A 12,787-nucleotide genomic window follows, 5' to 3' on the forward strand; every position below is an offset into this window, starting at 1 on the left:
AAAATGTACAAACTACTGATATATGCAATGACTTGGATGAATCATAAGAGAATTATGCTAACTGGCAAGAGCTAATCCCAAAAGAATACATAGTGCATGTTTTCAGTTTCATGACATTCTTGAAATGACAAAACTATAGAGATGGGGAACAGATTTGTGGTTGCCAGAGGCTAGCAAAAGTGAGGTTGGGAGATGTTTGTGGCTTTATGAGTAGCACAAATGATCCTTGTGATGGAACTGTTGTATATATTTGACCACAGTAGTGGGTCACAAAGACCCACATATGTGATAAAACTGCACAGGACTAAACACACACACACACACACACACGTACATGTAAATAAAACTGGTGAAATCTGAATAAGTTCAGTAGATTGGATAAATATCGAGTTTCTGGTTGTGATGTACTATGTATCATACTACATGATATACTGTGTGTTTACTATGCAACACCTTACCAATGACAGAAAATGAGTAAAGGGTATACTCTCTGTATTATTTCTCACAACTGCATTCACATTATGATTATTACAAAATTAAAAAAAAACATTTCTAAACAATAGCATTTACAAAAACATCAAATAATTAGTTAAATTTAATAAAATTATGTGCAAACTATCCACTAAAAATAAAAATGTTGCTGAAATTAAAGAAGATTTAAATAAATGGCTAGATAAACCATGTTCATTGATTAGAAGGCTCAATATCATTAAAACAGCAATCCTTCCCCAAATCTATAGATTCAATGCAATCCCAATAAAAATTCCAGAGGCTTTTTATACTGTAAATTAACAAACTGACTAACTAAAGTTAGTTAGTCAGAAATATAAAGGACTAAAAGAAACTAATGCAATTATTTTTAAAAGTCCAAAGTTGGAAAACATATGACCTGATTTCAAAACTATTGTAATAAAGACAGTAAGGTATTGGTATAAAAGATATATAGATCAATGAAAAAAAAGTAAATTCCAGAAATAGGCCCAAACAAATATGGTCGACCAATTTTTTTACAAAGATGACAACACAATGCAAAAGAAAAAAATAAAGTCTTTCTGACAAATAATTGGATCAACTGAATACCAATGTGGGAAAAAATGAATGTCAACCCTTATCTCATACCAAAAACCAACTTGAAATGGATCTAAATAGACCTAAATATAACAGCTAAACCTACAAAATCTGTAGGAGAAAATATAGAAGAAAATCTATGCAGTCTTGGGGCAAAGATTTCTTAGAACACAAAATGCATTAATAAGAAAAAATCAATTAACTAGATTTATAAAACTTAAAAACTTCTGCTCTTCTAAAACCCTTGTGAAAAAAAAAAAGCAAGCCACAGAAGAGAATTACTTGCAATACAGATACCTGACAAAGGACTTGTATCTAGAATATATAAAGAACTCTGACGATTCAATAGTAACAAGACAAACAATTACGAAAGGGGGAGGCAAGATCTGAACAGACATTAAACAGAAAGATATAAATGGCCAAGGCACATGAAAAGATATTTACATCATTAGTCATTAGAGAAAAGCAAGTTAAAACCATAATGAGATACCCCTGTATACTTATTAGAATGATAAAATTTTAAAAGTTAACAATACCATGTGTTTACAAAGATGTAAAGAAAGTGGATTTCTCATACAATAGTGTTACAACAGTAAAATGGAATAATCATTCTGAAAACAGTTTCAACAGTTTCTTTAAAAGTTAAAACATTCATCTACCATGTTACCTGTGAGGAAAGAGTTAACACTGCAGGTAGGATTACTTATTCCTTATATTTCTCCAAGGGAACCATGACTGATCCTTGGCCAACCCTTGGGAATGTGGTCTTTAAGGTTTTCTTTATGTTAGTTATTGATGATTTTGTTATGTACATCACGAGAAATGGACCATGCATGCTGGCTTGTCTGATTGCTTTGCACAAACATCAAGGTTAATGAAGCGTACCCGAATTTCACTCGTCATGGATGGTTGCATAGCAGGATCTGTGACTAGACTCCCATAAAAGTCCTAAGACTCATATGAGTTTTCCTGGGCAGAAACATTCTAAACATATCCCCATAGTTCACTGCCTAAGAGAGAGCATCTCTTGTGTGCTCAGACAAGGAAGAACTAAAAAGCCTATACCATAACTCTCTAGACACTTCCAATACAGTTCTTTTTCCTGCTGTCTACTATGTACCTTTTGCTATACTAAACCTTAGTCATTAGTATAAATTGCTCTTGAGTCTTATGAGTCTTCTGGCAATTCATCGACGGAAACAACATCTAATCATTTTACTCCTTGGTATTGACTCCCCCCAAAAAACAAAAACATATATCCACACAAAGTCTAGTACACAAATGTTCACAGAAGTGTTATCTGCAATGGCCAAAAACTGGAAACATGTAAAAGTCAACAAGTGAATGGATTAACAAGTCAGGATATGTCCATACAATAAGATACTAATCAACAAAAAAATGGAATGAACTATTAATATGTACGACTACGTGGACACAATTCAGAATCATTATGCTGAGAGAAAGAAGCCAGATACAAAGGAGTACACACTGTATGATCGCATTTACATGAAATTCTAGAAAATGAAAACTAATCTATAATGACAGAAAGTACGTCTGTGGTTGCCTAGAGCCAGAGCTGTAGGAAGAGATGGAATGCAGTAGAGGATGAGAAAACCCTCGGGGATGATGGAATTTTCTGAACTTTGACTGTATCTTTCAAAACTCACGGAATTGTACACTTTAAATCTCTGTCTCAGGTTCTGCTATTAAGGACCATGACCTAAAACAGACACATTTCGTAGCAGGATGTTGAGGAACTTTCCTATGTAATAGATTTGATTTCTCCTGTAACAAAGTGAAGTCATTTCCCGGAGGGTAGGATATATCAGAAGTTTGAGGAGAGCGGCAAAGGTTTGAAAGAGTCACAGGATTTGAAAGTGGGAGAACTATTCGACCAGAAAAATAAGACAATCTGGTTATGGAAGGTCCATTTGAGACCGGTGATGATGAAAGCACGAACTCTTGTTTAGCTCCCTTTAGCAGCATACGGTACTCACCTTCAAGGAAAACAAAAACAGTTGGATTCGTATAGGATTGAGTTTTGTAGGATGATTGCAACAAATAAACATGCGAGAAACCTGTGAATTTGTTACCTCATGTGGCAAAAGGGACCCTGTAGATATGATTCAATCTTGAGATGGGGAGATTATTTCAGATTATCTGGGCGGGGGGCGGCCAATGTAATCACAAAGGTCTTTACAAATGAGAAAGGGTGGCAGAGCAGTCAGAGAAGGAGAAAGTGTTAGTGATGCAGCATGAGAAGACTCAAACTGGCTTTGAGGATGAGATGGGCACAACCCAAGGAATGGAGGCAGCCTCTAGAAGCTGGAAAAGGCAAAGAAAATGAATTCTCTCCTAGAGCCTCCAGAAGAAATACAGCCTTCCTAACATCTTGATTTCAGCCCAGTGAGATTCATTTTGGACTTCAGACTTCCAGAACTATAAGATAATTTATGTTGTTTTAAGTCATCAAAGTTTGTGTAATTTCTAAAGCAGCCATAGGAAACTAATACAGTAGATTAAGCAAGAGTTTGTCTAAAAAGACTGTGGTATCTAAGCTGGAGAAAAAGGAAATTAAACAAAGGAGATGGCTAATGTCTGAGGGATAAATGATGGTAAGAAAAAAGATAAAGTAGTATAGCTAATGGCTTTTTTTGTTTGTTTGTTTGTTTTGCCGAAAAGAAATGCTTGTTTATAAATGTATGGTTAAAAGAAAAAAGCCCATTGGCATTTTAAAAATAACTTTTTAAAAAGAAGGTGGATGAAAAATAGTCCAAATACAATAGTAAAGGGCAAGGAGACTAACAACACCATTTTATTATACTTATCAAGAGCAGGAAATGTTTCTTATGCCTCTTTCTATCCCAATGCCTAGTGTAATTCCTACCATCGTCAGCATGCAATTAATGTTTGAGGAATAAAGGAACGAGTTTGTTTTTCTTTTTTTTTTTTAATACCACTGTTATCACAAGCTACTCCCAAAAAGCAGATATAAAATCTGAAGCCTAAACAAGAAAGCTGAATTACTAAGGGTACAAAGTTAGAGACAGAATTGAACAGAACAAAAGACCTTAACTTCTCTTCTCTTCTTGGATTTCATATGCCACCACTTTTAGGAAAGTCAACAAATGAAACCTTAGAAAAACTCAAAAAAGTTTTCAAGATTCCCATACTATGACTTCTACATGACACTAAAAGGGGTAGAGAAGGGGTAGAGAAGGGGTAGAGGTTAGAAATCTGAATGACTGTATTTGTTAAAGGTTTTTGCACCTGAAGTATAATAAAATGCTCACCGCTTCCCTCTTCTATCCCAAAAGCAGAAGTAGTAAGAGGTGATACAGTGAACATATATTATTTCTCTGCCCACCAAGCAGCATTTTCCTCAGGGTAAAGACACCTCTCCCATTCCATATGGCCTGCTCATCAAGGTGCTCACCTATCATCCATCACACGGTTACAAACATAACTCCGTCTAAACAAAGTCCCCTACCTCTGAGGCCAAAGTAAATGGTACAGGTCAATCAAAAATCATACCCAAGACTTTCTGCTAGAACCAGTAGAAGGATTGTTTCTTGCTCAAAGAAAATGAACTTGGAGCTGCCAGCAGCCTTAGTTCTCAGCCACATGCAAGACATAAAGATATAGATTTGATGACATTATTTAATCCCTGGATCCAGTTGTGTGTCAAGATAAAGCCACCAAATACATTGCATCCCTTATCCTTTTGTTTTATTTTATTTTATTTTATTTTTGTTTACTACTTTACAGTAGCTTTTTCTCAGTTACAAAAACAAGAACACTAATTTAAAAGGACAGGAAACAATTGTCTCTAGAACATAAACATGATATACAACAGGCCAAGCTAAGCTACTGTTTCTTAGCCAAAAGTGGAACTGTTCAGAAATCGTAGTTATGACTCTTCTCTTCCTCCTGTCTAGGCTTCCTAGTACTATTCAAAAGAAAAGAGATTCTTTTATAGAAAGTGGAATCTGGTCCGTGGAAATGTTTAAGAAAAAATTAGAAGGATTTTATAGCAAAGATTTCTGCATTAGATGGAAAATGAGATCCTTTATCTCTAAGGTTCAACATAATTCAAATATTCTATACTGCATTTTCCTTTGCATAGCCACTCAGAGTCGAAAGCAGCTCAGAACAATATAAATGCACCAAGATTCTTCCTAATTCATAACACATGCACAGGCATGTGATCAACCCAAATCCAAGTCCCAATTCACAAGCCAGTTTTGCTCAGTTTCTAGTACAGGTAGTCAGAGTGAAAAAAGAGAAGAGAAATGATATGTTCCCCCAAAGGACTGATCAAAAATAACAAGACTCAATAATAAACTTCAAGAGACTAAAATGTCAGCAGCCAGATATTAACTTCCAGGCTACTGATCAAGAAATGCTCTAAATATGAAAACAAAGAGTGTAACTAAATAATAAGGGGCTTCTAAAAAATTACTTTAGTGTATAGAAGTAAAATGGTTTGCTGACTAGATTCACACCTTTTTAATCTTGGCATTTGGATTCAAATTACTATATGAAAAAGTCATTATTCCCTATAAATTGCCAACAGTTTTACCTTGCTTCTTGTCTTCACTTTTGATTTGCTCTTCTGTTTTCTTTTCAATTTCTTCTTATTTAAAATTTTCTTATTCCTAAAAATGTAAAAAAGTAGGAAAAAAATTATGAAAGTTCATATTAGCACAAAGTTATTAAAAATAGGTACTTCCAGAGTAGACACTTGAATATTTATCCCATAAACTTTCTATGAAATAATATACTCTAGGTGTACAAATAAGGTACTACCATATAATGTAGCTATTGAGATAACACAATTCTGGATAGCTAAGAAATACACATTAAATAATTTTAAAAACTGAATTCTACAAATACTTTTATAAAATTAAAAAAATTTTAAAGGCATCAAATGAAAGTCTTTAAACTTTATTCAACAGTGAAGATGCTAATAAATACCAACTATGGTTCCTTCTCAGAAAAATCTACTCTGTGTAGTTGTGAGAGCTGAAGTGTACAAGGGGTTAGGAGTCCATTTTTACTGGCTTACTATATGAAAACCCCAACTCATATACTTCTCATATACAGCAGCCAGTTTTTCATTACCTCACAGCCCTATGACCGAATTCTTATTTAAGCAAAGGGAAGCACCTAAATGACTTTGGCAACTAAAGAGAATTATAGTGGATGAAGGCAGTCAAGGAAAACATTGTATTTTCTTTTAATTTTTTTTATACCTATCATGCTGAGGTATACACTGCTAGGTACTAAAGATACAAGATGAAAAAGACAGTTTTTGCCCTCAAGGAGCTCAGAGATTTGGATGTAAAGCATAGTTTAATGATCTAGCAAGAGCATGTTACTGATACAGCAAAGACAAAAAAAAAAAAAGTGAAGGAGGCGATGGAGGAAGAAGAGACTCTAGATGATGCAGAGGTCGAGTCCTTAACACCTGGTAACTAATTTGGTGGAAGTTGTGACCCCCAAAAAGTTGTAACTTAGCTCACTTGGAGACAGAGATGCCATTAACAAAAAGAGAGACGTCAAAGAGAATGTTTGTGAAATGAAAAAATGGGTTCGATTTTGAAAATGTTTGACTTCAAGAGACTAAAATGCCAACAAGACAGATGTGAACAAGCATATGAAAATTTTGTCCTTGACACTTCCTTCAGCTTCACTCCATAACCAAAATAATCACAAAATACTGTCAATTATACCTTGTAAATAGTTCTTCAATCTGTCAACATCATCTCTACTGCTGCTATGCTAGTACCTAAATTACCACCACCTTCTGCCTGGACCACTGCAAAAGCTTCTTCATTCATTCTGCACATCTACATCTGCCCCTCTTCAATCCATTTTTAACATAAGAACCCAAGTCAACTTTTTAAAACACAAATCTGAGTAGGTAATTCCCCAACTTAAAACTCTATTAATGTCTCCTCGATTCCATCAGTGTGAAGTCCAAAAGCACTGACATGGTTTAAAAGACGCTCTATCAAAATCTGACCTCTGCCAGTCTCTCCTGCTTCATTTTACACCCATCTCCACTTGTTCATCATCCTCCAGCCATAAGGATATCCTGTCAACTGTCCGAACCTGCTAAGCCCTTTAGAACCTTTCACAAAGGTTCTCCCTCTGCCTGGAATTTTCTCCCACAACTTCTCCTGCTACCACTATTCACCTTTGAGGTCCCAGTATAAGTGTTACTTACTCAGGAATGTCCCAGACTGGGTTAGTTTCTCTAATATACACTGGCATTTCATTGTATACTTGTGTTTCATGTGTAATCTACAACTAATTACATATGGGATTATTTGTTTAATATATCATTTTCTCACCAAGCTGTATGCTCCAAGAGTGTAGAGGCCATGTCTTTCTTGTTCACTGCTCTAGCCTCTTTGCCCAGAAAAAAGCCTGGAACAAAGTACTCAATATTATTATGAGAAAAAGAGAAAGTAGGAGGAAGGAGAGAAGAAGAGCAGAAAAGAAGCAAGTTTAGCCTTACTCAAAAAGTAAAATAAGCAGACCAAGGACAGATCCACAGATACACCAATATATTAAAGGATATCTAGCCAGAAACACCTATTAAGGAGTTAGCCATAGGATTATTTTAGCAGATTTTGGTGCAAAGGAAGTAATGGAAACCGTGTAGGTGGATACTATCTCCCCAGGATAGTATACCACAAAAGTAAAGAGAGTGGTCAATAGTTATCAAATGCTACACATGAACAGATACACCTGCTTATACAATCAAGTCAACTATGAGTGATGTGAGATCATGAAAAATATCTATTTCAGCTCTGTACTTTCAGTGCCTGAATCAGTGTCTGACACATCAGATGAAAATCAGATGAACAAACTAGTTAATGAAAAGCATGAGTATATATGGCTTAGGAAACCAACCTCCCTTTATACCAAAATTTACTTAAGTAAAATCAGTGACTTGAGCAACTGGAGTATGTAACTGCTAAAAGGTTAGACCATTTAAACAATTTAGAAAAACATCAAGGTTCACTCAAAACCAAACTTCAGAGAAACAGAAAATATAAATCCAAATTAAGATGAATTTCCTAAAGCCTAGTTATCCCAGACTTAAATTTTCACAAGTATACAACAATACTTTTGTCTGCTTTGTTAAATAAACTTCTTTAAAGTTCAAACGACTTTATATGTATTCCTAAAATACTTCTTTCTATGGATTTGAGATTTAATTAGTTATAACAATTTAAATGAATCTGAACCTACCAATTCCTAGAGAATCAGCTTTCTTCAAATCCCCACAAATTGATTTTATTGAATTTTTTGTTGATCTAGCTAGTTTTAGAAGTAGAGGGTTAACCAAAAAAAAGCCAGTAATAAATTTAGAAGTATATAAAGAAAATTTATAGTCAACATTAGAAAATGAAAATGCTATTTGTTAGTAATATAACATCTCATTATATGACTGCATTTGAGAACTAAATTAAACTTTTCAAAATATCTGAGGATGAATAGATGAAATAAAAGAAAAACTCTAAAAACTGGTCTTACACATCAACAACTCACGTTGGAATTTCTGATGATTTAGTACTTTAAATCCTATATCAAATAGGAGCTTAAGGAAGAATGTCTGGAATTGATTCTGTAAGATTTTTAGTTTTTTCACACTCAAAAAAACAAACCCACTGCCCATGAGATTTGAAAGAATTATGGGTGGTAATGAAAGGCAAGTACTATTAATGTGCTTTAAATATTTACTTTAAAATATTTACTTTAAAAATCCTAAAGAAGAAATATTCTTAATAGCTACCACTGTTTAAGGAAAACCAAATATTTCCACAATGAGAATAAATTAATTTTGCAAGTTGTTCCATGATATAGATCATTAGTTTCTCTATCAGCTTATTACTGAGCTTGTTTTCTAACAAAACAAAAATTAGCCGTAATTTAATTTAAAAACCTCTCTCACTCTAAATCTTCTTCATCATTTGTAAAATAACAAGATTAAGGAGATTATCTCTCAGGTTCTTTTTAACTCTAAAATGCTAAGATGTTATAAGTCCAAATTCAAAAAACTGTAGGAATAAAAGGTTTTCAATCTTTTGTTTAATTTTCTTTAGTAATGAGAAATGAAAAATTCCTGAGTCTATGGTCTAAGGCAGGAATAGGCCTTTTTTTTTTCCTTCTAAAGGAACAGACAGTAAATATTCTACACTTTTTAGGCCATATGATCTCTGTTACGACTACTCAACCATTATAGCATAAAAGCAGCTATAGACAAAACACACAAACAAATGACTGGTTTTATTTCAATAAAACTTTATTTCTGGACACAGACATTTGAATTTCATATAATTTTCATGTGCCAAAAATTTTTTCATTTTATTTTTTTTAACTTTTAAAAAATGTAAAAACCATTCTTAGTTCACAGACCATACAAAAACAGAAATTGTGCCAATTTGGTCTGTGGACTCTAGTTTGTTGACTTAGTTCAGAGCCATATCAGAAAGAAAAAATATATAACTATTAGCATGCAACACAGATAAAACTATTTAAAACATTACTATGCCTACACACAAATTAGCACTCTAAAGTTGTCTGCCTTTTCTTTTTGCAAAGATAAACTCCTGATGTCTACTTCCCTACAGTCAGATACTAGATAGGAGCAAGCCATGGCTCTTCCTTCAAAACCTACACTAACATAAGAAAGTTGTGGAAGTGATTAAGAACTAGATGAACTAAAATCCAGAGATGGACGAGTACTTCCAAGGTGAGCCCAGACCACTGGCATTTTCTTCCATGGGGGCATCTGCAGAGTTTAGATACAAGTGAAGATTAAGCTTGGCTTAAACAGAGGAACTCTACTAAAGGAAATCAGAAACCACTGATGCTTCAGATGTCCTCACAGGTTGGAATGACTGGAAATTTAGAAAAGCCTCAAATATGTGGCCAGTTTCCCCAGTGGTACATCTGCTTAGTCATGGGGCACTAAGGAAAGATAAGGAGGCTAGGTGGACAAACATAGTCAATTTCCCACAGTTTCTCAGTGTTTAAAAGACAGACTCGCAGTGGAGGGAGAAGTCTACTTAATTCCTGATCAGACTGAGGTAGTCAACATCTTACCCAATACAACATAGCAAAGAGCAAACCTTTCTGAAAGAAAATAACTTAATCTGAAAGAAAATAACTGTTCTTTTACACACAATGTTAGAAGTACACAATAAACATATTAAGAAACATCCAAATAAGCAAATTAATGTAACAGATAATCAAGAGAAAATCAGACAATTAGGCAAACTTGAGATAACCCAAATACTGAAGTTAGGAGTCAAGGACTTGAAACAGACACAATGATTAAAAAAAAAAAAATGGATGAAATGATGTGATTTTAAACAGAATCTATTTTTTTTTAAGCCAAGTGGATTTTCTAAAAAATAAATATCTGAAATTAAGAACTTGTCAGATGATCTTAAGAACAGAAGAGACCAGAGGAAAACATAATTCATGGACTTGCTGACAGGCCGAGAGAAAATACCCAAACTTAAGCAGAGAGAAAAGAATGAGATGAACAAAACAGCGAATATGAGATGTGGGACACCGTCGAATGGTCTCATATTCATGTATTTGTAATCCAAGACAAAGAGAGAAAAAAAGAATGGAACAAAAGCAAAATGTGAAGAGATCATTTAAATAACTTTTACAAAAGTGAGGAAACACATCAACTCAGAGTCAAGAAGCTCAGAGAACTCTTAACTAGGAAAATGCAAAAAAAAAAAAAATCATACCTAAAACACCAAATGCTAGAAATAGTCAAATTGTTTAAACAATGAATAAAGAGAAAATCTTAAAAAAAAAAGCCAGAGGAAAAAAGATACAGTCGAAAGAACAACAATAAGATTGATTGCTTCCATTTTTGGTATTGAAAAGTGCTGGGGTTGGAGGAAATCTAGCAACCTAGAATTATATACCTATCAAAATTATCCTTTAAAAATGAAGACAAAAATAGAGATATTTTTAGACCCACAAAAGCTGGCATAATTCATTGTCAATATACTAATACTTCAAGAAATACAAAAGGTAGGTCTTCCTTTAATAATTGCTGTATCAAATTTTTAAATAAAAGGACACAGACTAAAATGTAAAAAGCCTAGAGAAGCTATATCTGGAACATATTCACTGGCCTCCCCAAAAAAACTGATGTGGCTTTACTAATATATGACAAAGTAATTTTTTTTTGACAAAGTAATTTTTAAGGCTAGAAGTATTATGAGATGAGCAGAGTATTTCATAATGCTAAAAGGGAGGTCAAAGAAAAATAAACTATGTGTCAAAGAGCTACACAAAGTTACAATGGAAATTAGAAAATATTTTTAATTAAATTAAAATGAAATATAACATATCAAAACTTGCGGAATGCAGCCAAAGTAGTGCTTAGGGGAAATTTATAGCTTTTTGCAAATACATAAATGCATATAAAGAAAAAGGAAATTTGAAAGTAAATAATATAGGTTTACAACTTAGAAAGAAAACAGCAAATTAAATATTAAGAATGTAAATACAAATTAAGAGTAGATACCAATGAAATAGAGAGCAGATATTCAATAGAGAAAAATCAAAGAGCTAAAATTGGTTCTCTGAAAAGATTAATAAATGAAATCAACCTCTAGCAAGATTGGTCAGGAAAAAAATAAAACTGCAAATTACCCATAAGAGAAATAAGATAGAGGATATCACTACAGATCTGCCCATAAATTTCACAACTTAAATAAGATGGACAAATTTCTTGAAAAACATAACTTTCCAACACTAAACTGGGAAAAAAAAATACAAATCTGAAAAGACATATCTGTTAAAGAAGTTGAGTCGCTAATCAAAACCTTCCCACAAAGAAAACTCTAAACTCAGATGGTTTTGCCAGTGAATTCTTCTAAACACTTAAAGAATTTGCTGGTACATTCTTTCAAACAATATCAATCTTAGACTAACTTTTCCCAAGAACATAAAATGAAGAAATATTTCCCAAATCATTTTCTAAAGCTAGTATAATTCTGATACCAAAACCTGAAAAGGGTATTTCAAAATAAGAAAATTTCAGGCCAATATGTCTCATGAACATAGAAGCAAAAATACTACAGAGCCAAAAAGAAGAAACAACCCAAATGTTCATCAATTGATGAATGAATAAAATGTGGTACATCCATATAATGAAACATTATTCAGCCATAAAAATGAATGAAGTAGACATATGCTATCACATGGATGAACTCCAAAATCGTTATGCTAAGTGAAACAAAAAAGTCTCCAAAGGTCACAAATTGTACAATCCAATTTATATGAAATGTCCAGATAGACAAATACAGATTGAAACAAAAAGCTGATAAGTGGTTGCTAGGGGCTAGTGGAAAGGAAAAGGGTCACAAGTGACTATTAAGGGGTGTGAGATTTATTTTCTGTGGTGAAGAAAAATGTTCTGGCTGCACAACTTTGTGAATATACTAAAAACCACTGAGTTGTATACTTTTAAAAGTATATTTTATGGTATGTGAATTATATTTCAATTTTAAAAACTAGGGGGAAAAGCCACTGATCTAAAAATAATCTCAATGTCCAGCAACATATAAAAAAGGAAACAGATAAAATGCAAAATCCAATTGATGTAATTCGAAATAAAACCAGAATATGGGGGGAAATCATTTCAATTGAAGCAGAAAAAGTATTT

General features: G+C 33.5%; 1 protein-coding gene across 11 annotated transcripts in view; it reads right to left on the reverse strand.

Annotated features, from left to right (window-relative positions):
- The window catches only part of MYCBP2 (MYC binding protein 2), a 238,192-nt gene that overhangs the window by 207,220 nt on the left and 18,185 nt on the right, over window positions 1–12,787 (reverse strand). For all 11 annotated transcript variants that reach the window (XM_039886905.1, XM_039886906.1, XM_039886908.1 and 8 more), the window contains exon 2: window positions 5,651–5,726. In XM_039886905.1, coding sequence (XP_039742839.1) covers window positions 5,651–5,726 — 76 coding nt within the window. The remainder of the gene's footprint in view (window positions 1–5,650; window positions 5,727–12,787) is intronic.

The sequence above is a fragment of the Pteropus medius genome, unplaced genomic scaffold (genome assembly GCF_902729225.1).
Source record: "Pteropus medius unplaced genomic scaffold, Ma_sr-lr_union100, whole genome shotgun sequence".
In the NCBI taxonomy this organism is placed as follows: domain Eukaryota; kingdom Metazoa; phylum Chordata; class Mammalia; order Chiroptera; family Pteropodidae; genus Pteropus; species Pteropus medius.